General features: G+C 47.8%; 1 protein-coding gene across 7 annotated transcripts in view; it reads right to left on the bottom strand.

Annotated features, from left to right (window-relative positions):
• Window positions 1–24,720, bottom strand: part of HIP1 (huntingtin interacting protein 1) — a 170,163-nt gene that overhangs the window by 48,826 nt on the left and 96,617 nt on the right. For 6 of the 7 annotated variants that reach the window (XM_014609869.3, XM_014609864.3, XM_059717345.1 and 3 more), the window contains exons 3-5: window positions 23,729–23,871; window positions 20,466–20,522; window positions 5,595–5,675 (exon numbers count right to left, since the gene is read on the bottom strand). In XM_014609869.3, coding sequence (XP_014465355.1) covers window positions 5,595–5,675; window positions 20,466–20,522; window positions 23,729–23,871 — 281 coding nt within the window. The remainder of the gene's footprint in view (window positions 1–5,594; window positions 5,676–20,465; window positions 20,523–23,728; window positions 23,872–24,720) is intronic. The other variant, XM_019486318.2, reaches the window with a different exon arrangement.

The following is a 24,720-nucleotide window of genomic DNA, read 5'->3' as shown; positions in this document are numbered from 1 at the left end:
CTGCAGAGATAAACACTGTAATAGATAAATTATTTTTTAAAATTGGGTGCTGCTCAATTCCCAAAAGTAATGTAGGGGGACCTTGAGTCCAAAGGTTCTCAACCTTTTTAGAAGGCTACCTGCTCCTGGTAGGATGCCAGGAATGGTTGCCGAACCCTGTCCCCTAGGAGTAAGCGGGGAGTAGAGTCCCCGATAGCCCCTGGTGAGACTCAGAGGTTCTAAATGTGGTCTGGAGAATTGCTCACTAGAAACTAAACAGAGGCCAGCAATTTGTGAAACTGGCCATCAGACAGCTAGTGGGAAAGCAATGGCTGAGCTAGACCCATAAAGATCCTTATCTCATTACCATTCCATTGGGCCCCCCAGTTTTCTGTACTGATGCCTAGACTATTGGTCCTATGGTCCTGCAAAAAGAGGGGTACAGGCCAGCAGGGCAACTACATCAGCTGAGTAGCATCTAGCCTGTTTGTCTGACACTTTTCAGTTAGATTTCATAAGAACCAGGATGTTCCCAGCTGCAGATGTAATGACCATGCAGAGGGTCTGTATGCTGTGCACATGGGAAGGAGCTGGCGCCATTGCTTCAGAAGATGAAGCCTCTTCTACATGTCACCTTGATAATCAGATTATCTTCTCCAGATGGTTTCAAAGGAGGACTATACAGCTCTGATTAGATTTAGATTTTGGGAAGATTAAGGTGTTTGTGAGTCAGGCCCCTCTTAAGTAGTAAGTCAATTAGAAGTAATTATAATAAAGAGTCCCAAGAGGTAATGCAAATCCCTCCCGCCCCCCATTGCCTGATGATGTAGTGTAATCCCATACCACAGATCCTGCAAGCCCTGGGCTACAGTCCATGGATGTATACAAGCCCAGGAATCATGTTATTGTTGTGGGACTACCCCCGGCACTATCTTTTGCAGACTTTCGTGGGTGCAAATACTGCATTTGGGGATACTTATGTTTATGCAGTTTTAAAAAGATATTGCCCAAGTGCCACATAAACTGCAGTCAGTTATCATCACAGGTTACTGCACTCTAAAATACATGGAGGCAATTGCTGTGCAAGTGCTCAGTATTATTTTTAAACACATACAGAAGGAGGTCACACTGTACATTATTTTTTTAGAGATAATCCTTCCTTTTAATACCACAGGCATAAGGAAGCGATTGCCTTAGCAGTATGAGCAGCACATGCATGCTTTCTTTCTCAGGATACACAAACGGTTCACTTAGATTTCTTTTTATAAATACTTTCTCCATCACCCTCCAAGGTTGTTTTTAAATGGGACACAATTGGGCAAACTGGTTAGAAGATACAATGGCAGGCCTGACAGCAGCCAAAATGCAAACCACAGTTGCTCTTCAACCCAGCTCAAGCTGTGGGGCATTTCAGCTCTAATCACATGCAAAACGAGTTTGTGGTACAAGCAGAAAAGAGATAGGGAAGAGACCTAGTTTGGCCTAGTCTTCTGCTCACCCATGCATCCCTTCCAGTGCCAATTTAAGAAAAAAAAGTGTTAATAACACCTATTGTCATAAGAACACAGTGACATACATGGAGACTAGCGACCCTTGGTGTGAATGGTAGCACCTTGCACTGCTCATGGCAGCAGTGTGCCTGAGTTTGGGATGGGATGCAATCATTAATATGAAACCTGTAATTAGCCACACTAGAATACAGCCAGGACAATGGGATTGTTGCTCCAATTCATAAGCAGAGTGCCCAGGGATGTTTAATGAGTGCAAGTGGACACCAGTCAAAGTGTAAAATCTTACCTTCTGGCTGCATGAAAGGCAACACAATAGCCTGGATTTAATTGCAATAAAGTTGCAGCATATTTGACCAATATTTTTAATCTTTTTCTTGAAAGAAAACTCTTACTGTAAGTAACAAGTTGGAAGAGACTTCTGAAACCCTGGAACTGCAGAGTGGGGAGACATGGAATCAGATTATGGACTGGGGCACTGCTTGCTCCCTGGAGAACAGGGCTGCAGTACAGCTCAATTTCCCCACAAGCAACTATGTACTGGACTTTCTGGGAGTCTGTGGGCAAAGGATGCCCATGGGCAGGCCAGGTTAAAAGAGCTGGACTGAACCCAAGGCTTGAGGAAGCTTTGTAGTGTTGTCTAGCATAGATTTCTGGGGCAAGCATCATGCCTGAAGAGCAAGCCTCATGAACCCCACTTGTACGCTCCTAGTTCCTTGCAGCATAGTGTGAAGTAGATGTTGAAATCCGCTGAATGTCAGTTCTTATGTTGCAGAGAGAAGTCCAGGCACATGATTGCAGGAATCAGGCTTCCAGCAGGTGTTTCGGCCAGGTTTCAGTTCCCTGTTTGAGAACAGACAACCAGATCCTCTTCTCAGCTAACATTCATGAAAGGATCCAACCCACGGAAGCCAGCAAGGGAATATGGACAAAGGAAGCAATGGCATCATGGGATGCTTCTCAATGTCACAGGATCCCACATATCCAGTCATCTTTTGTAGACCCCAGCCCCTGCAGTGTGCATAAGTTGTTCTGTGGTGTCAGTCCCCCATGAATCCATATCTGGGTCTTTATAGGGACTGCTGCCGGGCAAACTGGGATAAAGTGTCATGGGTTCCATTTGTGCTGGGGTCTTTGTCAGTGGGATTTCCAGAGGAAGCAATGTTGCCATGGAGAAAAGGAACCCAGGGAGGCAGTATCTTGGCGCAAGAGTCCAGAGAGCTCTTATCTGCACTCCTTCACCCAATACCTCCCATAGAGGAATATGCAGGGTTGTCCAACTTCCTGACTACATGCTGGTATTTTTTGCCTAGGGGACAGATCACCCACAAGAGTTACTTTCAATACCCCCTTGACTTTCCCTCTTCAACAACAAAGTCTTAGGACTTTGGGCACTTTTTAACTTAAAACCCAAGAGGTGAGTTTAGACCAATGCAGCTATCCTGGAGTACACTTTTCAAAGCAAAGTGCCATTGCTTCCTTTGTCCATACTCCCTTACTGGCTTCCCTGGGTTGGATCCTTCCATGAGTGTTAGCTGAGAAGAGGATCTGGTCATCTGTTCTCAAACAGGGAACTGAAACCTGGCCGAAACACCTGCTGGAAGCCTGATTCCTGCATTCATGGGCCTGGGCTTCTCTCTGAGCAACACAAGAACTGACATGCAGTGGGTTTCAACATGGGGAAGGTTTAGCTATACTGAAAGTTCTCATTCTTATAGCAGAGTAAGAGTGTTTGGGGGGGGGGTGCCTGTCACAGGGGGATAACTGGTAAAATGTTCCAAACTAGATAACCCTAAGGACACATCTGCTTCCCTCCCTTCCACAGCAGTATGGAGGGGAGGGAATCAAGGTTGTGGGGAGGAGTATTGCATTTGTGTGCAGTGGTCTACTGCCAGTTAGAGCTGGATTCACTAGGGAGAAGCTGCACTGCACAAGGGATGCCCCCATTCCCTCAATGCATGCTTGCTGTCAGCTCTACTTGAAGAATAATCGAGCTCGCTAAGGGCCCAGGGGAGAAGAAAGCCTTGCAGTCTGCCAGCAGCTCAGCATTCCAACAGAAGCTGGGACAGTGAAAGAACAAGGCAATGCACGGAGTTACCTGGAAGACGGCTAATAAAATGTAACTCAGACATGCAGATTTCATTCTCAGACAGATGATACTCAGAGGATGAACACTTGGAGTGTTCTCTGGGAAGAAACTAGATATGGTTCATGTCCCCAATGCTGAAGCAACTGGGCATCTCAATAGTCACCTCCTTGGATTAGGATGATAACAGTCAGTTTGTACTGAACCCCTTAATGATTGTGATATAAAGAGTCCCTTCCATCTACACTCATCAGCCAGAGAAAAGCTTGGTCCTGCAGCCTGCTTCATGAAGTTAAACATCTGTGATCTGACAGATCCAGAGGGAGAAACAAATCCTAATGTCATAGGCCTTGCCTGCCATTAATCTCCCTCCCTTTTAGGGAAAAGGAGGTACCTACCTGCAGGAACATCTTTGCAGATCCCAAATGCTACAGTGCCCTAGGGAGAGAAAGTTGCCTCTCACACTTGAGTCCAAAACCATGCAAGGCTCCATTTCATTGGTTACTTTTAATCCCAGGGAAGAACTAAGACATAAGGACTCTTTCTGTACTGAGTTCAGCTGGGCACGTCAACTATGATGCAAGAAACTAGGCACTGGTACAAAAGGAAGACACACGGTCTTGGGACTGCTTAGGGGAGCTTTGGAGATGCTGGGCACAAGAATTCAGATGGGTAAAAAGTCAGCCAGAATTATGCTATTCCAACTGCTCAGAGTCATTGGGAGCAAATGCTTTATAACTGCACAGCTGAGATTTAAGTGCAGGTTAATTGCCTGGGTTGGCTAACTCAGTTGGCAGAGCATCAGACTTTAGCAAAGACAAATGTCAAGTACTGTACTTTGGGAACAAAAACCAAATGCAGAAGTGTAAAAAACAGGAATAACTGGCTCAGCAGGAGCTCTAGTGAAAAGGATTTGAAGTTATAGTGGATTTCAAACTCCACTTGAGGTAGCAGTATGATGGTGTTACAGACAAGGAAATGCACTTTTGGGGACGCATCAATAGCATTATTTTATGTAAGCCACAAGAGGCAAAAGACTCACTCTACATAGCAGTGGTTAGGTTTCAGCTGGGATACTTTGTCCAGTGTGGAGTCCCACAGTTTAAGAGGCATGTAAAGAAACTGGTGAAGGCAAGGCAGAACATGCAACACTTTCAAATTAACGTGCCACACAAACCAGCCACAAAGCAGGGTCATTTGGCTCTGGGACTGGGCATCACACAAGACTCCACAACATCATTCTAACAGTTGACCCAAAGGACTGCAAGAATCATCTCTAGCTCTCCAGAGCTAGAGGTCAGTGAAGAGGGCTCAGTTCTAACATGCTAAGGATGTGCGTTGGCTGAAAAGCAAGTGTTACGTCGTGCAATACGAGTGATAGCTCTGCTTTCCAGCCTACCTCCCAATAGAGAAGCATGGACACGTGGGGAACCCAAGGAGTGGAACTTCTAGAGCCCTTTCATTCACTGAATGAAACCAGAGCAGGGTAGAATCATAAAACCATCAAATCATAGAGAAGCAGGGCTGGAAGGGACTCTAGCATCCTACCAACCCTATCTAAGCCATTTTATACAAACCATAATCTAAACTCTACATAAGACTACCATCAACCCGGACACAACACAGACCTAACACTCAAACCTGCCACAGATAAAGGAGGGGAACCACAGCAGTCAATGTCCTACTTCTATAAAATGTTTATTTATAAAAATGTTGTCAATGTATGCTCAAGAGATCCTGAGTAGAGAGCCATGTCCCCTACTACAGAGGAAGACAAAAATCCCCACAGTCCATACCAGTCTGACCAGTTCCTTCCTGGCCCCAAATATAGAAATCGTCCTGACCCTGAGCAGAGGGGCAAGACCCTTTAGCCAGGAACTTCTGGCTTCGGTCCCAGCAGGAGCACTGGCACACCACAGCCACAATCCCTAGCCTTGGCTGTAGCCAGCACCCAATGCCTCAGAGGGTACCTAGAAAATAATCTGTTTGGAGGAGGAAGTGGAATGGGCAAGCAGGCTCACTTTTATATGGAATTCCATTTTTGTTCTCAGCAGTTTGAGGTAGATGCTGCATAGCTGTCCATAGCCCTCACTCAGATGACCCTGTGGAAGAGAAGAAATCAAGTGATGAAGCATTTAAGTGTGATGCTGGCAAGATGCCTGGTGTCAATTTGCTTTTGGCAGGAGAGGTACGTACTTCCCTTGCTGAACTACCTGGAATCACATATTACCTTTAAGGTCAAAAAGTCATACCTATGAGACCTCTGCTTGTTCTTTATAATTCCCTGTTCTCCTAGTCTCAGTTTCTTTTTATGTCCCAGTACACAAACTGTTTGTGTGCCCAGCTGCTGTGCATGTCCTCTGCCCTCCCCTCCCCCATGTATTTATCTAAGTCATATATTTAAAGTCACTGATCTTTCTAACACACAAAAAGAAAGCAAACTATCCACAGGCCAGGCTCCTTTGCTCTCAGAGTTTCACTTCCCAAGACATTTCCTATGGGACAAGGCCTTCTTGCACCATTCTGCCAGCTTCCCTGCTACTTGTACACCCCAACTAAAATTGACATTTGCCTCCCGATTTCTCAAATTGGCTATATTCTTGCACATGATGTGACTGACACCAACAGCCCTATTTGACACTACTGGTATCTAGGGGCTCACCGATAGCGATTTTGGGGCCCGATACCAACAGCTGATTTTTAAGGAGGCATATCAGCTGATACCGATCTAATTTCTGATGCAGCTGTGTACAACTGGTAAGTCTGTTGTGCTGGACAGGGAGGGGGAGGGAAGGGGCATGGGAGGGGCAGATCAAGGCCCCTGTGGTGAGGGAGTGGGGCTGGGGCAGGGGTAAGTGCTGCCCAGCCAGGGCAGGCTGTGGCATGGGATGGAGCCACTACTCATCTAGGGGGCATGAGGAGGGTTGGGGGGGATGGCTCCTGCCACTATACACACCCCGGGAAGGCATGGGGGGCATGTGCTGGACTCTTCCCAGTGCATTGGGGGGGGGGGGAGGGAGGGAGGGTCCGGCTGGGACTGCACTTGGGCTGGGTGGCGGCAGCACTGGGAAGGGGGATAAGGGGGGGGGGGGGGGGGGCGGCTGCAGCCACCACAAATTTCACCATAGTCCCTCCTCCGAGCACCACCACTGCCTGCCCCGAGCTCAGCCACCATGCACCAGGAAGAGCCTGGCACAGCCCCGGCTCCAGCCCACACCTGGAGCCTCTCCCTACCCTCCCATGCCTCATACCACCTTGGCTGGGCAGTGCCTGCCTCAGCTGTTGCCCCACTCCCTCCCTTACCACTGAGGGTGTTGACCTGCCCCCCCAAGCCCCTTCCCTCCTCCCTCCCCTTCCACCGCAACAGACTTACCAGCTGCACACAGCTCTCCAAGCTGCTGGACTGTGCTCCTCGCTGCTTATGTGCTGCTGCTCGCATACACAGGCATTTATCACCCAAATTATTGGCCACATCAGGCTGATTTCTGATACAATCAATTTTCTTTATATCAGTGCCGATCTGATATCAGACCGATGTATCAGTGCACCTCTACTGGCATCTATACCTTCCTCATTACCACCTTTTAAATGAATCAACCAGCATGCTAATAAAAACCCAGAAAAAGGGTGTTATCCTTCATATCAACTAGGAAATGACTCTAAACAGCATATGGTATATGTAGGGTCCTACTGAAATCGCAATCTTTGTGGAAACTGCGATTTCAGGCAGCTCTATGAAAAAGTACAGGCTCCACGCTTTTGGTGGGCTCACTGCAAAAATAAATAAGTAAACTTACCAACAAGAAGAAAAGCCCATGGGAAGTCCTGTAGTCGTGGGGCACGGGGTGGAAGGTGAAGGGAGGAGGATGGTGAAGGAATGGGGGGAATAAGGCAGAGGCAGCCGCCACTCCATTCCATTCCCTGGCATTTTGCATAACCCCGCCTTCCTTCCATACCCTGATCTGTCATTTGCATAACCCCACCTCCAATCCTACCCTCCTACTCCTTTCCCCAGCTCTCATTCCATCATTTGCATAACCCCACCCACATTTCATCCCCTACTTCCTCTCTTTGGGAATCATTTGTCCCCCTGTAAAGACAGCCAGAGGCTGCCATGCAATGCAGGCAAGAAAACCAGTCAGTGAAAATGGAAATGGAGGTGTCAGGGGATGAGGGACAGGCTGGGGGGCAGGGAGCAGTGGGATGTAACAGGTAAAAGTGGAGAGGTACCTGGGGAGTCAGATGTCAGGCAGGTTATAGTGTGCCGTAAATCCAATGTCTATATTGAGTCCATGAGTTTTTGAATCCAGGAGGTTGATGTAAGTTCATAGGCTCATCTGTGAAAAGTGGTTTGTAAATTCAAACAGGCACTGAACCTCGCTAACCTCATCACCAGAAGCAAACTTCCTACAGTCCAAAACACACTGAATAGATCCAGACTATGTCATGACAAGAAATGCAAAACCTGCCAACGTACCTCCAGCACCCCCATAATTACTACACCCCACAACAGAACCATCACCACTCCTGGATCTTACAGCTGTATCTCTAGAAATGTTATACATCTCATCTAGTGCACCAAATGCCCTGATGGAAAATATATAGGAGACACAAAGCAACAACTGCACACCAGAATGAATGCACACCGGAGATCTATTACAGACAAGAATACCCAAATACCTGTAGGGGCACATTTCTCAAAAGAAAGTCACTCTGTCTCCAATCTCTCAGGCCTATCCTCAAAGGGAATTTACAAACCACTTTTCACTGATGAGTCTATGAACTTCACTTCATCAGCCTCCTAGATACAGAAACTCAGGGACTCAATATAGACACTGGATTTATGACACACTATAACCTGCCTGACATGTGACTCCCCAGGTACCTCTTCACTTTTACCTGCTACATCCCCCTTCCCCCTCCCTCCCCCCCCCACCCCCTGCCTCCCAGCCTGTCCCTCACCCCCTGACACCTCAATTTAAATTTTCACTGACTGGCTTTCTTGCCTGCATTGCATGCCAGCCTCTGGCTTCTTTACTATTCCTTCCATCCAGAAACAGCACATATACCAACTGCTTCCTCAGCCTGACAAAGGGTTTTAAATCCAAAAGCTTGCTAAGATATATTTCTCCAACTATTCAGGTGGTCTAATAATAGATATCAAATTGACCCAAAGATCCTTGTCTGCCTTGTGTGTATTAAGGCAGAGTGGGATGAATGGAGCAGGGATGGTAACCTGTAACACGGGGCCTTCCCAGTGCAGGTGAGATCTCAGCCCACCCACCTGTTTCTGGGCGAACCGCCCACCCCTCTTTCCCTGCCACACCTGGATGGAAAACCAATTCAGATGTTACCCAAGCGGGAGGCTGACCATTTAGGCCTCTGATGTCTAGGGGTAACATCTGTTCCACAGCTCCATACCTTCCCTACACTGCGGACCATGCTTCAGAGGTGGCATCCCAGGCAGCTAAGCTCACCTGGAGCCTTATAAATACACTGCAACAGGCAAGCCTCAGGCCTCTCAAAGATCTTACAGGATTGGGCTTTCCCTAGCCAGGACTGTGCATGTGTGGGGTGGCTGGAGGTTATAAGATGACTCCTACCTGCCTTTCACCAGGGAGGTTTGTGATCCTGGCATTTTTTGGAGGCTGCCGCACCACTGGCAGTCCCACCAGGCCTCCAGACCCTGGCAAGGTGCAGTTTTAGATCATGCCCAGGACCTGGGGCCTCCTCCTTTCCCAAAGCTCAACCCATACCTCCAAGTTCATCCTGGCACAGGAGCTTAGCAGGAGGATGACTGGTAGTACAGTGAGTGCCGCCTCCAGTTCTGAGAGCGGGGCATTAAATGATTTAAAAAAAAAATTGAAAAGGAAAGAGGTGTGGATGGAGTCAGGAGGGTGACACTCACTCCGTCTGCACATGCAGCATGGGGAACCCCAGCAGCAGGATGTTCACCTTGAGGAACACCAGCTGCTCCACCAAACCAGGATCCAAGGAGGTGGAATGGGGTGTCACAACATCCCCAGCAATGCTAAACACCCTCTCACTCAGAACACTGGTTGGTGGACAGGACAGGTGTTCCCGGGCAACCGTGGCCAGATCCTGCCACATCTGGCTGCGGTTTTCCCAGTAGGTCAAGGGGTCACAGAACAGCGGCTCCACATCCTTGTGAGATAGATAGCCACCGAGGCCTCAGTGCTACCTGCCCGATGATGGGGTCTGATGCCTCTGGACCCCAACATGGAAGCCATGCCCTTGGCCCACACTGACAGCACCTGTGGAGGAGGAGACTGGCTGGTGGATGGAGTGCTGGCACCAGACAGTGGTTTCCCCTCTTCTACGTCCCCCCACCCTTGCCCTTCTGCCTCCCTGACTCTGTTGACCAGTGCTACAGGGATTTGGGAGCCGAGCTAAAGGGTCTGGGGGCGCAGGTGGTGTTTTCTTTGATCCTCCCAGTCTTGGGCTATGGGCTGAGGAGGGAGAGGAGGATCCAGGTAGTGAACCAAAGGCTCTGGCACTGGTGTCATCGGGAAGGCTTTGGCTTCCATGATCACAGTCCGCTCTTTGGTGAGAGAGGCAGTGAGCTGCTGGGAAGGGACAGCCTTCACCTCTCTCCACTGGAGAGGAGGCTCTTCTCAGCCAGACTGGCTGACCTGCTCCACCGGGCTTTAAACTAAGCCTGCCGGGGGATTTGGGGGGGGGGGGGGGAGACTACCAACACTGCTGGCCTGGTCAGCAACCCTTGCAAAGCCAGCAGGCCAAGACACTTAAGGGAACCCACCCCTGCCCCAGCCCTGGAATCAACTGTAGGCAAGGACAGGGCCCCCAAGGGGACACTTGCCTGCCTATACACAAATGCCAGGAGTTTGGGAAACAAACAGGAGGAACTTGTCCTCCTGCTAAATGCAAATAACTATGATGTCATAGGGATAATGGAGACCTGGTGGGACTCCACCCATGACTGGGCCACAGGTATAAACAGTTATACCCTGTACAGGAGGGATCGAACGGACAAAAGGGGCAGAGGTGTAGCTCTCTATGTCAAGGAAAGCTACACATCCCTGCAGGCCGACATTGGCACCCACGGTGGAAGACTTGAGACCCTCTGGGTTAAAATCCGTGGGGAACTCGACACAGGGGATACTATGGTGGGAGTCTACTACAGACCCCCTACCCAGGGTCAAGACCTTGACCAGGAGTTTGCCAGGGCATTGGCTGAGGCCACACGCTCCCGGTGTATGGTTGTCATGGGAAACTTTAACTATCTGGACATCTCGTGGGAGGAGCGCTCAGCCAAATCCAAGCCGTCGCAAACCTTTCTCTCGTGGATAGATGACCTCTATCTAATGCAGGAAGTTTACAGGCCGACGAGAGGTAAAGCGCTGATCAACCTGGTACTGGCAACCGAGAGTGACCTAATGATCGAAGGGAAGCTGGGAGACAGGGACCACGTGCTGATCACCTTCACCATCCACTGTAAAGCTGGCAAGTCAGTCAGTAATACAGAAGTCCTTGACTTCAGGAAAGCTGACTTTGACAAGTTCAGGAGGCTTGTCAGTGAGGCCCTAAAGGGTCACAACCTAAAGGCGAGGGGAGTTCAAGACGGGTGGCTGCTCCTCAAGCAAACCAGGAAAGCCAAGGCTGAGATAGAACTCCAGCTAGCTACAAATATCAAGGACAATAAAAAGTCCTTTTTTAGATATGTGGGTAGCCAGAGGAAAAGCAAGGGCAACATTAGACCCCTGCTAAACCAGATGGGACAACTGACAACCGATGCCCATGAAAAAGCAAACTTGCTAAATGGGTACTTTGCGTCAGTTTTTCACCAGTCCCATGGGACACCCCTGCCGACAGTGGGTCAGGGAGGCCCGGGTGAGGGAGATTCCTTACCCTCCATCAGTGTTGACCTCATGAAGGAACACCTCAACAGGCTGGATACCTTCAAGTCAGCCGGCCCTGACAGTTTACAGCCAAGGCTACTCAAGGAGCTGGCTAGCATCATAGCTGAGCCCCTGGCACAGATCTTTGAGAACTCCTGGTGCTCTGGTGAAGTTCCTGAAGATTGGAAGAAGGCCAATGTTGTGCCTGTCCTCAAGACAGGAAGGAAGAAAAGTGGATCCGGCAAACTACAGGCCCATCAGCCTGACCTCTATCCTGTGGAAGGTCTTGGAAAAGATTATCAAAGAGGCCATCCTTAACAGACTAGCTGACAGAAATATCCTGAGGGATACCCAGCATGGGTTTGTTGTGGGTAGGTCTTGCTTGACCAATCTCATCTCCTTTTACGACAAGGTGACCTATCACCTGGACAAGGGGGAAGAGATTGATGTCATATATCTTAACTTTAAAAAAGCCTTCAATCTGGTATCCCATGATAGCCTCTTGGCAAAACTGGCTAACTGCAGCCTTGACCTCACCACGATCCGCTGGCCAGGGAATTGGCTCTGCAGCAGGACCCAGAGGGTGATGGTTGATGGAAGTCAATCTTCGTGGTGCGTGGTGTCCAGTGGGGTCCCTCAAGGCTCTGTCCTAGGGCCTATACTCTTTAACATCTTCATCAATGATGTAGACATTGGTGTCAGCAGTGGGCTCGCCAAGTTCACCAATGACACTAAATTCTGGGGTAAAGCATCCACATCTGAGGACAGGAGAGCGATTCTGGCAGATCTTGACAGGCTCATCCAATGGGTGGATGAGAACCTGATGGTGTTCAACACCGAAAAATGCAAGGTTCTCCATCTTGGGAGGAAAAACCCGCAGCATGCTTATAGGCTCGGCAATGCTATGCTGGTTAGCACTATGGATGAAAGGGACTTGGGGGTCATGATTGACCACAAGATGAACATGAGCCTTCAATGTGATGCTGTGGCTAGTAAAGCGAGCAAAACGCTGGCTTGCATCCATAGGTGTTTCTCAAGCAAATCCCGGGATGTCATTCTCCCGTTGTACTCAGCCTTGGTGAGGCCGCAGCTGGAGTACTGCATCCAGTTTTGGGCTCCACAATTCAAAAAGGATGTGGAGAGGCTTGAGAGAGTGCAGAGGAGAGCCACATGCATGATCAGAGGTCAGGAAAACAGACCTTATGATGAGAGGCTGAGATCCATGGGACTCTTCAACCTGGAAAAGCACAGGCTCAGGGGCGATCTGGTGGCCACCTACAAGTTTATCAGGGGTGTTCACCAGGATCTGGGGGAACGTCTGTTCACCAGAGAGCCCCAAGGGATGACAAGATTAAACGATTACAAACTCCACTGTGACCAATTCAGGTTGGACATAAGGAAGAACTTCATTACTGTCCGAGCCCCCAAGGTTTGGAATAGACTGATGCTGGAGGTGGTTCAAGCACCCACTTTGAACGCCTTCAAGATACATTTGGATGTTTATCTTGCTGGGATCCTATGATCCCTGCTGACTTCCTGCCTCTGGGGCAGGGGGCTGGACTCGATGATCCTTTGGAATCCCTTCCAGCCCGAATGTCTATGAAATCTCCGTCCAGTGATCCAGGATGTTGCTGCTGCAGATGCTCCCCTTCACCCTTGGGTTGCACATGGTTGCCAGCACATAGACCGTACTGGATTGCAATGGATCCAGTCGTTTCTTGATGCCCTCCTTCAGCTGCTTCACCAGTACCTGCACCTCTGGTGACAGCGGCTTGCCCCAACCAGGAACATTATTCCCCTGGAACTTCTCGATTTGGTTCTGAAGCTCCCTCACTATAGGGATCACCTGGCTAAGGAGGGCATCGCCAGCGCTGAGGCTCTTGGTGGCCTTGAGGAATGGCTTGATGACCACCAAGTTCTGGGAGATGGTATCCCACACTGTTTTGTTATGGGGGCCTCTGATCCCAATCTCCCCGAGCAAGTTCACCTCATGGATGGCCTTCTGTTGCTCAACCAGCCTTTTGAGCATCAGGTATGTGGAGTTCTACCAAGTCTCCACATCCTGCTTGATTTTGTGCTGGGGGATGCTCAGCTCTGCCTGTTTGTCCCACAGCATCTTGCCTCCCTTGATGTTGGGGTAGACGTAGCTTGCCACCTTCCTGCAATTTTAAATGAGCTGGCTGGTTGTGACAGCATCATCACTGGCAGCTCTGTCCCTCTCCAAGGCATCCCTGACTATAAAGTAGAGTTTGTGTGCCACACAGCAGATGCCAACAAAGTTGGCACCATGCACCACCTTGACCATATTGGCCCCATTGTCAGTGACCATGAACTTGGGGGTGAGCTTGCCCTGCCCAACAAGCCACCCCGGCACCATTCAAATCATGGCTCCCATGATCCCCATTGCTGTGTGGGACTCATCTATCACCTCTGCTTGCAGGAGAGACCACTGATAGCCTGACTGATGGCACCAGTGCCCTGTGAGGGAGAGGTAGGCATGATCTCCACCCCGGCTGCTCCAGATGTCTGAGGTGAAGTGTAAGGTCACCTGAGGACCTGCCTTGTGTAGCTCCTCCCTCAAGCTACTCCCTGCATGCCTTATATAGGGAGGGCACCACCATCCTGCTGAAGGTGGTACATGTGGGCACGTGGTATGATGGGGCCACAAGCAACATGAGCCGCTTGAACCCTGGCTGCTCAACAAAGGAGAAGGGCTGGCCATCCAGAGCAAGCATCTCCCCAACGCTCTGGGTGACCTCGCTCACCTTTGGAATGCACCCCCCTTTCCCTCTCCCTTTTCCCCACTAGTCCAGGCTGGCCTGCCTCTGCTTCTCGGGGATAGGGGCTTTGGAGCAAGAGAGGGGACTTCCTTTTGAGCATGCTGCCACTGGTGCCAGGGTGAGGAGGAGCCAGGGCACTAAGAAGGTGCCTCCTGAGATGCATCAGGATCCCTGTGTGCTGAAGTGTTTCTCATCCTTGACCCAAATGGTCTTGCATTGGCAGTGCAGGCAGATAGCATATGTGGGATCATTTGCCACTTCAAAATGATCCAGTACTACACTACCCCCTCGCTTCTGGGGTGTAGGTAGGGATCCTGCCTTATCCCCCTCCTCAGCAGGCAGAGGCACAACAACAGGAGGAGCTGACTCAGCTGAGCCACTTCCCTCCACAACTTCAACCTCCCCCAAAGTGCTTTCCGGAAAAGGAGACCCGGCTCTAGGGAAACTTTGAGGGGTGTGGAGCACAAACTCAGATTCCCCCTCCTTACCCAGAACTTCTCTGGCTATGACACTGAGCTCCCCTGGTTCCAGATCCAGTGCCTCCTCTGGCACTGGAAGGCTCTGGCTGGAAACTGAAATTGGTGGAGGATACTGTCATGCTGCTTTTCATGCTGGTCGTGCTGGGGGTTATTGTTATTGCTGGTGTTAGTGGAGGTGGGGCAGGTGCAGACACAGCTCCCACCTCCTTGCTGCCACTAGCAGCAGAAGCCTCATGCCTGGTAGAAAAGAGGGTGCATCCAAGTTTGGAGGGGTGGGGGGTGGAACTTACAGCTCTGCCTCTGCCCCCTCTTGCTCTCCTGCCACAAGATCTGGCACCTACCTTTCCAGCATGCTTCATGTTTGGTGTGCTGGAAAATGTGTGTCTGTGTGCTGTATATGTATAGTGCCTTCCTGCACAGTGATGAGACACTGCCAGGAAAAGCACAGCTTTCTTTTTGTTTGGGATGAAAAAAAAATAACAAGAATAAACAACAGGATTTTTTTGGAAGAAATATTTAAAAGAGATTAACAATAGGGATGATGGGCAAGGGTAAGTGGGAAAGGATTGGCTAATGGCTGGCTACAACTTGGTAGCAACAGACTACCTACTGCTACTAGCCTAGACCCTTCAGATGCTGTGCTTGCTGCCCGTGCTGCAAGAGACAGATCTCACAAAAGGCAGAGAGAACAAGCAGCCTTATATGTTCTTTCTCTGTCCCTCCCCCAGAGCACTGGGATTGAAAGGAACTTCAGGGACAGATCGCAGCTACTAACCAGCTACAGCTGTCAATATTAGAGCAGTCCTTCCCCTGCACTTTCCTCTTCTGAGTTTTTTGTTTTCCCACAAGCCCACCTTCAAAACACTCCAAAACATCCGAAATGTTTTGGATGGTTCCGTTTTGTTTTGGAACCTTCCATTTCATTTCGGATTCGGTTTCAGGTACTGAAACGGGCCAAAACACCTCCAAAATGCAACGGCTGCCGAAGTTTCGCGCAGCCCTAGGAATTAAGCTGCCATTTTGGGCCCTGAGGTAATCTGCAGGAAGGGGCGGGACTGCCAAGGACCCTCAGCCTATCAGAGGTGTTGGGGGGGCACCATGCTCAGTCTACGAATATGGCGGGTGGCCCTGTAATCTGCTCACAATATTGGTCGGCCGCCTCCACAAATTTGGTAGACCCCTAGACATGTGCCATGCCATGTGCTGTTGACCTACAAAAATCTCCCCTGCCCATAGGAGGAGAGCATTCACTGCATGCTATGACACATCTTGGCTCATGGAATGTTGTCACATTTATACGTATCCTGGAACAGGGGAGGATGCTATGGGCCAGAAGAGTTGGCCCTAACACCCAACCTGCACTCCCAACACAGCTCAGAAGCTGTCACTTTTACAAATCAGGACAAACTTCAGCAACCAGCCTTCATCACCCAGCAGGGAAACTCCTGGTGTGAGATGCAGAGCTTATTTATTCCAAAGACTAATATGGCTGGGTCTTCTCTCACACAGACCCACAGGCAACGTTATGAATTCATTCTCAGCTAAATTAGCTGCTGGACAGGCTGCATCCCTAGCCCGACAATTTAGTCTTTACACCAGTATGGGAAGAGTAAATGTCCTGTTTCTGCAGCTGGGATGTTATTGTCACTTGGGTAGAAGAAAGTTTTTTTTTTAAATACCCTGGACTCTCATTTAATTTTAACACTTCAGTTTGTATCTTGGGTATAGAAGGCTCATGTCTGAGGGTGCCTCTGAGGCCAATTCTGACTTTATATATGAGTTCTGCTCTGCAATTAGGTCTACTGAAGAACTGATGCAGTTGTCTGACAGTTACTGCTCACAAGTCACTCCTCTTGAATTATGAATTATTATTCCTGTCATTTATATGCATGGCATTACTCAACCATTTCTAGTTCTCCAGTGACATAAGAGGCCTGGTTCACAGGTATGTGTAGGGAAGGAATGACTGAACTGTCACTGGGATGATAACCCCTTTGTAACTAGGGGTTAATAAAAGAGTTACTGTCACTTTATGGTGCTGTAGGCAGTAACTTGCACAAGACTGGATTACTACTAGCCAAGGCAGGTAGTGAGGACATCAGCCCAACTATACAGGCAGGGAGAAAGAAGAATATTAGCAAGCAGCACACGGAATCTGCTTCCACACTGATCAATATCATAAAAATGAACCACTGGCAGCTGGACAAGATGTAAATCCAATGAGTGGCATTTGTCAAGGGACAAAGCTGAACCCCAGGGAAGACACTTTTATGTCTCTCTGCCTGTGGTCTGTTAACCTAAGCATGCAAATGTCAGGCTGCATGTGCGCTTGCACATGCACTCTGACAATGAAGAAGCAATTTTCATTTCCCTCTTTTCTGAATTTGTAAACCTTCCTGTTTGAGTCATTTTAGCCACAGTTATCTCACATCACCCATTTCCCTCTTGCCACCCTGTGCAAGCAGTGGTGTTTGTGTGGGTGAGGTCATGGCTCAACTCCCAACAGCCCTTTTTCTTTCTTACATAGTAAATGTTATCCCCCGTACAGTATCCAGGTGCATCTGTGGCAACAAACCATCTTATTACATTAGCAGCAATTACTGAATCCATCTCAGGGCCACAGAGGAAACAGTTAAGCTAACTGCACTGCTTTATAGCAAATCTGTCAAAAGAACTGAGTTTTAAAAATGAAAATTGCTTTTCAGACCAAGCCTGACGCAGGCCTGCCTCTGCCCCTAAAGCCTACTGCTCCCTAGTTGCTGTATGTCGACCAGTTTCATTCTCCTGTCAGCTTTGCTTCATATTCCAAATCAATCACAGAGGACTAAAAGGTGTTAGCTTGATCAGCACCTGCATACTTCTGCCCCTTGGGTTTTGCCTCTGAAACTTCTCAGCCACATTAGTTCATAAACCATCAATGGAACCTGCAGTATCTCAGAAGGCTCTAACAGAGGAAATCTTAAGGATATTAAGGAACTTTATTTGGGAGTAGAACATCTTTTTGTCAGTGAGAAGGGAATCTCCTAAAGGGAAGTTTAGGTTGGATATTAGGAAAAACTTCCTCACAAGCAGGGAATTAAAGCACTGGAACAGGTTACCCAGAGAGGTTGTGGAATCTCCATCCTTGGGGGTGTTTTAAGACCCAGCTAGATAAAGCCTTGGCTGGGACGATCTAGTTGGGGATGGTCCTGGTTTAAGCAGGGGATTGATCTAGATGACCTCCTGAGGTCCCTCCCAGCCTTAATTTTCTATGACTTCTAAATCAGGCACTTTCTCAAAAGGGTCAAACGTAATCGATACTGTTTGCTACATGACTTTTGATAATCCCATTTGCAGAACATGCATCACTGTAGATTGAGGGTGCTGTGGGGCAAGGGTGGGTCATGGTGAACAGTTTGTCTCTCAGTCCATGGGTCCCAATCCTGCAATAATACCCATAAAGGACAGGGGAAACATTTATGCCAATGTAAAATTACTGCCTTCAATAATGGTTCTATGCAAATACAATTCCTTCTAAAGACCCATAATTAAAGCCAACAGACTTGTAGAATTGGGGGTTTACTTGATTTTCAATACAGAAAAGAATGCTCAGCAGCTCTATGTTTAGCCTTTATTGGTGCAGTTCCTTTGGTGGAGGAGATAGACCTCTGCTTCTGGAGATCCTGAATTATCTGAAATCTGCTGTAAAACCTTTTTGTAGCTAACACTTTACTGGGAGAAATAAACACACAAAATGAACCAAAAACCACATAATGTCTCCAGTGAGACAGAGAGAGAGCCTGACGCACAAGAACTTCCAACCATTGTAAACACCAGCTCTGATGCAATGAAAAATACCAAAAAAACCCATGAGAAACCGGTACAAAATAGAATCTGCCATCCAGATACTGATTCAGAGTGAACTGGTACCTTTCCAAACTTGTTCAAAAGCACATGGTCCACATGTTATGTTGAATCAAAACCAACTCCCTCTCTTAAGGGTGTTGGGGCATGGATCCATAGAATAAGAATTGGCGTTTTACAGTCGTTTGTCAGCCAATTGTTGCCAATTGCACTGGGAAGCAAAGTTAAAGCTGGGTGGACAATAAATGAAGAAACAGATGTAATGGCAACTGGTCTTCTGAACTGTTAGAATATAGTCTGCTCATTGTTTGGGGGTTTCAAGAGGTGCAGAGTTTTTATGAATCCATACAATACAGGCAACCCCCACTTAGCGCTCTGAATTCCTTCCTGAAAAACAGAGCATTAAGCGAAATGGGGGTTAAGTGAAACCAAAAGTTTTTGACAATCCAAGATGGCGACCGCAAGTGTTTTTAATAACCCAAGATGGCAACTGAAAGCGTTATAATGAAACACGCTGAGCATTGAGTGAGATCAGGTATCAATTTAAAATGAGTGTTATAGTGAAATAGCGCTAAGTGAAACTGCGTTAAGCAGGGGTTGCCTGTATTTTTTATGGGCTGGGCTCCACTGAAACTAGTTCTCAGTGGTCCTTCTTTATTACAGGTCTTGTTTCTAAACTTTGTGTACTGCCCCAATTATTTAAAATGTGCTCCTACAGCTTAATCTGGGTTTTTTTACAAGCTCTGAGGAAATGAATTTCTACTGTTTTGTTTTGGTTTTTTTACAGATTTCATAAAGCCACCTTGGAAGACTTCCCTTGCCCAAGCTATCAAATCCATGGGAAGTGTTGCTGATGGCTTGCTGCATAAGTTGTGGGTTTAACAGACAGAGCACAACAAAAGGAAAGCAGAAAAGACTTCTCTCCACAAATATTTTAACACTGCCTTTCCCCAGTTTCCTATGGTGCCATGCACAAACACACCCCATATTCCTCCCTCAGTTTCTATGATGTCTTTTCTATGTGGAAGGTAGGATACATTTTCATCATATAGACTACCCAAAGTGTGTGCATGTGTATGCATGCATACACGTGTGCAGCATAAGCTTTTATGGGCTAAAGTTCATTTCATCACACTCTGCTTTGTGCCATTCCAAGTATCCCAATGTTACTGGGACACTGTGCACCTCAATTCACCCTACCCCCACCTCTCAACACACCCAAAGCCCTCTTTTTTCCCTGGGGTGCGCAAGCACAGGCTCCCTCCACACATCTTGGTGACCCTCCAGCTCTCCATCCCCTGCCTTGCTGCATTTCCCTTTACTCACTTGCTACCCCCATCTCAACTTTGCCCTAAAAGTGGGAGTCACAAGGTGGTCAGTTTCTGTAACTATAAGTGTTTTTCTTTATAAACCCAAGCCTCCTTTATTCTGGGTCCCTCTTCTCAGCAACCCAAAGAGGTTTGCCTTTAATAGGCCAAACAAGTCCAGAAAGACAAGGAGTAGAAGGTAAAATACAGATCTGTTTTCAAAACACCACTGACAAAGTTCTGTTCTATTTTCACCCACCTCCTGAGAAAGGACAACCCTCTCTTCCTCAGTATTTCAGAGGCTCAACTCCCCTTGGGAGGCTGATAACGAAGCATCAACTCCATCCTGAATCTGCCACTCTGTAATAAAGGCTTATGCTGAATGCAGCTGGTGCAGAGACATGCTCTGGGTAGCCTTTGGGTAGGCAGACAGCTGAAAAGAAATGCTACTAGCTGCCTAGCCCCAACCAGGCTCCAGCCACTGCTCCACAGACACTGTCAGAGGTCTGCTGTCTCACTTGACTACATGGAAGGATCCCTAGTACTGTCTCCTACCATGAGCAGCAGTTCATTTACAGAGGCAATTCCCCAAAGGCAACTCACCCACATCCTGCTCATGTCAATCAGCTCATTCTTGTACCTCAGAGAGTCTTTCAGGACCTGGAAGGGAAATGGAGAAGAGACAGTCAGAGAGCAAAGAGAGACACAGAGCTTGTTAGCAAGCCAGCCATACTGCCAGGCTTCTAGCATTACAGACAAAAGCTTTAGTTTGTGAGAAGAGTTTGATCTAGCACTGAGAGAATGAAATAAACAACACCTCTGGCTTCTACTCCCAGCTCTGTTCCTGAGCAAGCTACAGCATGTGCATGCCTTAATTTCCCTACCCATGCAACAGAAGTGACAATCCACCCCCCAGCTCGCACAGGCTGAGGTCTTGTCTATACTTGGAAATTTACAGAGATAGTTGTTTTGGAATAACTCCCTGTGAAGATGTTCTCCTTCCAGAATCACAGGCAACTTTTATTCTGGAATAAGGGCATGAACAAATGAATAAATTACAGTAAATTAGAACAGAGCCGGGACTTGCCACGGAGCAGCCAGTGCAGAGCTTATTCTGTGGATTAGGTGTTTAAATGTGATCCTATTCCATCTTGTGTGAGCCCCTGAAAATCTATCATTATTTCATCTACTTTTGTAATACCAGGTCCTCTTAGCCTTAAGTCTAAGTCACAAAAAGCAGCATGGAGGAGGAGCACCCAGGGAATCAAGCTGAGTGGAACAGAATTACACTTAGGCACCTAACAGGCAGAATAAAATCTGGCCTCTAGTGGCTGGGTGCCCATAATTACCCTGCAGGAAGTAAAATCTAAATTAAGGCAAGTTAACTTTCAATAAAACAAGGGTTTTGATTCCACTGTGGTATGAAAGCAAGCACATGGACAGTCAACATGCATCAGTTCTTCCATGGTAAGTCCCTGCCCCCTTCACATTCCCTAATGTTTTCCTGCCACACAGAATATCCATGCAGAGAGTTATTTTGGAATAGCTGTTTTCATAACTCTCCAAGTGCAGGCAAGCCCTGAGAAGGCTTAATTTGTTCATGTCTGGAAAGTGCTTGAGATTCTATGAATGAAGATGGAGAAAGGCAAAGAATTACTGTTCTTGAAGTGCATGTGTCTATGCAGTGGGCATCCCTAGCATCTAGCAAAGAGGAGATGGGAACCACAGCAAGCAGGAGGATTGGCTAAAGGATAAGGCAAGATGAAGGATGCAAGATTAGTCACTGGGGAAGAATTCTTTCTGTTTCCAGGTCTCAGCTCTAGGTTGGGAGAGACAAGTGATGGATTAAACACTTCTATTGTCCTGTGCAAACTGTTAAACAAAAAAAGTATATATCTTTCCCTTGATCAGCTATAGACCTGGGCCTGAGGAGGCACCAAGGAGTGGGTAGAGGCCATTGTTGGCATGGATTTATGACCCAGATACCTTGTTCTGGGCAGACCCAAACCATCAGACTGACCACAACCTCTCCACTCAATAACAGGGGAATGTTATTGATGCACAGTGATAGCGGATAAGAATAATGCAAACAATTCTATAGCTACCAGTCCTAGAGTTGTCACAGGGTCGAGATATGTATGGCCAGTATGTGAGCTTCACCCTGAGGTTCTTTCTTGAATGCCAGATGTCAGCAGCTTGGAGGTCAAAGGCTGAGGCAACACAGGGGGATAGGTGAGATGGGCTGGTGGTATGCCCTCTGGCCATGTTGGCCTTGGGTTCACCCTCTCAGGGGCCCTCTGCTGCTCTGAAATCCCTTCTTTTGTATTCTCTCTCCCTCTGATGACTCTTCATTTCCAGGCATCGTTGATTGGTCTGTCTCCCTGTGGTCATCATACTGTCAACATTCTGTCCTGTCAGCATATTCTTTTGTTTTACAAACCCATCACATGCACACATCCTAATTTGGTTATTTCCAGTATCCTCCTAATCTTGTCAGTTTCCCCAAAATCAGAAATCCCAAGGCACTACAGTTGGGCACTGTGACCTGGCCAACATGGCAGAGTCCCTTATCTCTGTTATGGTACACTGTTTATGTTATGGAACAGTGTGGTACATATCTTCAAATTCCCAGCCTGTATGTCTGCTTGCTGTTTGCCTGTGTCAAACACAGCTGGCCTTGAAGGAGACTTTGCCATAAAAAGGCTTTTAAAAATCAATTAACCTTTGCCATTACCCTGGACCATTGTTCTGATGCAATATCTACTTCACCTATAAGCCAGTTCCCAAAAGCAAACCTCTAAATACTAGGGGTGCACTGACAGAGATTTTGGGGGCCGATACCAATAGCTGATATTTAAGGAGGTATATTGGCTGAAACTGATCCAATATCTGATACAGCTGCCTCCAAGTGCCAAGTCTGGTGTGGTGGAAGGGGACAGGGAAGGGAAAGGGCACAGGGGGGGCAGATCAATGCCCCCTGCAGTGAGGGAGGGGACAGGGGCAGGCACTACCACAAGCTGCGGCTCTGTCCCATGCCCTCCCTCCCAAGCTGGGCAGCGCATGCGCCCTCTCTCACCACGGGAGGCATTGATCTGCCCCCCCCATGCCCCTTCCCTACCTCCTCCCCTTCTGACTTACCAGCTGGAGGCAGCTCTCCATGCTGCCAGTTCTGCTCCATGTTGTGCTGTGGCTGTGTGCAGCACGGGCATTTATCGTCCAAATTACTGGCCCCATAGGGCTGGTATCCCATATAGACAATTTGCTTCATATTGGTACTGATCTGATATTGGACCGATGTATCAGTGCAACTCTACTAAATAACATTTTCTAGCCATCAGCCATTGTTAGGGCAGCAATACTGGCACTTCACAGCTTTTTAAAAATAGGATAGGAAAGGTGTAAAATGTCTGTGGTGTATAAGAGTTTAGAAGGCCCAGGATGGGGAATGGAAACAATAAAACAGGGCTTATTCTCCTTCCCCAAACCTGCCCATTTCTCCCTCTTTTTGATAAATACAAAATTACAGCCTCAAGTGATTTAAAATCCTAAAACTGGTTTAAAATCCTGAAGTAAGAAAAAAACAGGTAAACTAAAATTTAGGTCTTTTATGAGCTTTCCTGATCTTTTATTCTTTCTTTTCAGATTCTCAACAAATATGCCACTCAAAAAGGCTAAGACTATCACATCTCTGGAGCTGAAACTTTAGAAAAACCATCAAGTATTACTTGACATATGATCTACAAGAATCGGCAACACTACGATTGCCCTTCAAGGTCATCCTCTTCCTTACCTGGGATAATGGCTGAAAGTATGTCAGAAGCAGTTTTAGTATTCTTGCTTCCTACAATGGTAGAAAGTGGACTTACATTTGGGTGTCCATCGCGGAGGAGCTTGTGGAACACGTGGCAGAATTTCCAACAGAGTACAGCATTGCTGGAGAGGGGCAGTCGATTGACAACACACCAGAAGGTCTGAGCTCCTTTCTCATGGTGAGTTCCCAGGATGCATGGTGAAAGACAGTGCTAAGAAAAATCCAATCTATATAATTCAGAGTACGTAGTGCATAAAAAGTGAGCCTACTTGGCAAAGAAACCCCTTTGTGTTAATATTCTAAACCCCAAAGTCGTTAGCAAGCCTTGTAGAGAACAGTCAAGAACTCCCTGCTAGGATATTTACAGCCAGGCACTGAGAATGCCAATGTGTGTATACATGACCTGTCTGGTGGGGGAAAAAATGCAGCTGAATCTTTTCAAGCCACCACCTGGGACGTGCCTCCAAACCCAGCACAACTGGTGAAGCCTCTGGAATCTGTAACTGCTCCTTCCTTTTGGCAATTTTCTCCCTCCTGTCATCATTGTAGTTGTCCAGAAACTCATTCCTCTTCCTTGCATCTACCATTTATTCATTTCATCTCTCATCAGCTGAGCATGGCAAACAAAGGCATCTTGTTGGCACGCCTTGGTGTGGACAGCGGAGAAGGGGGCTGGGGCTGCGCTGCCAAAACTAGGATCAGGCCTCTTGCAGTTCCCCCACCATCTTCCCCTGGCATGCCAACATTTTACAAGTCAAGGCTGCAGATGTTTTTGGCACTCTGCCAAAAAATGTTGCTAACCCCTGCTCTATATGGAACAGCCCCCAAAGGAAGTACATGACACTTCATCACTAGGTTTCATAGGTAGGATAGGAAGGGACCTGAGCAGATCATTGAGTCTGACCCCCTGCCATGGGCACGAAAGAATGCTGGGGTCAATTATATGCTGGGGGTTGCATATAGGTTATGCAACCATTTGCTAGACAACAAAAGAATGCTGGGGAGTCGTGTTCCTTGGCACTGTTCCTGGCTCGGGGAAGAAAGGCT

Source organism: Alligator mississippiensis, chromosome 14 (genome assembly GCF_030867095.1).
Source record: "Alligator mississippiensis isolate rAllMis1 chromosome 14, rAllMis1, whole genome shotgun sequence".
Lineage (NCBI taxonomy): Eukaryota > Metazoa > Chordata > Crocodylia > Alligatoridae > Alligator > Alligator mississippiensis.
The sequence above is the reverse complement of the archived record's forward strand: the minus strand, read 5'-3'. Positions and strand labels throughout refer to the sequence as shown.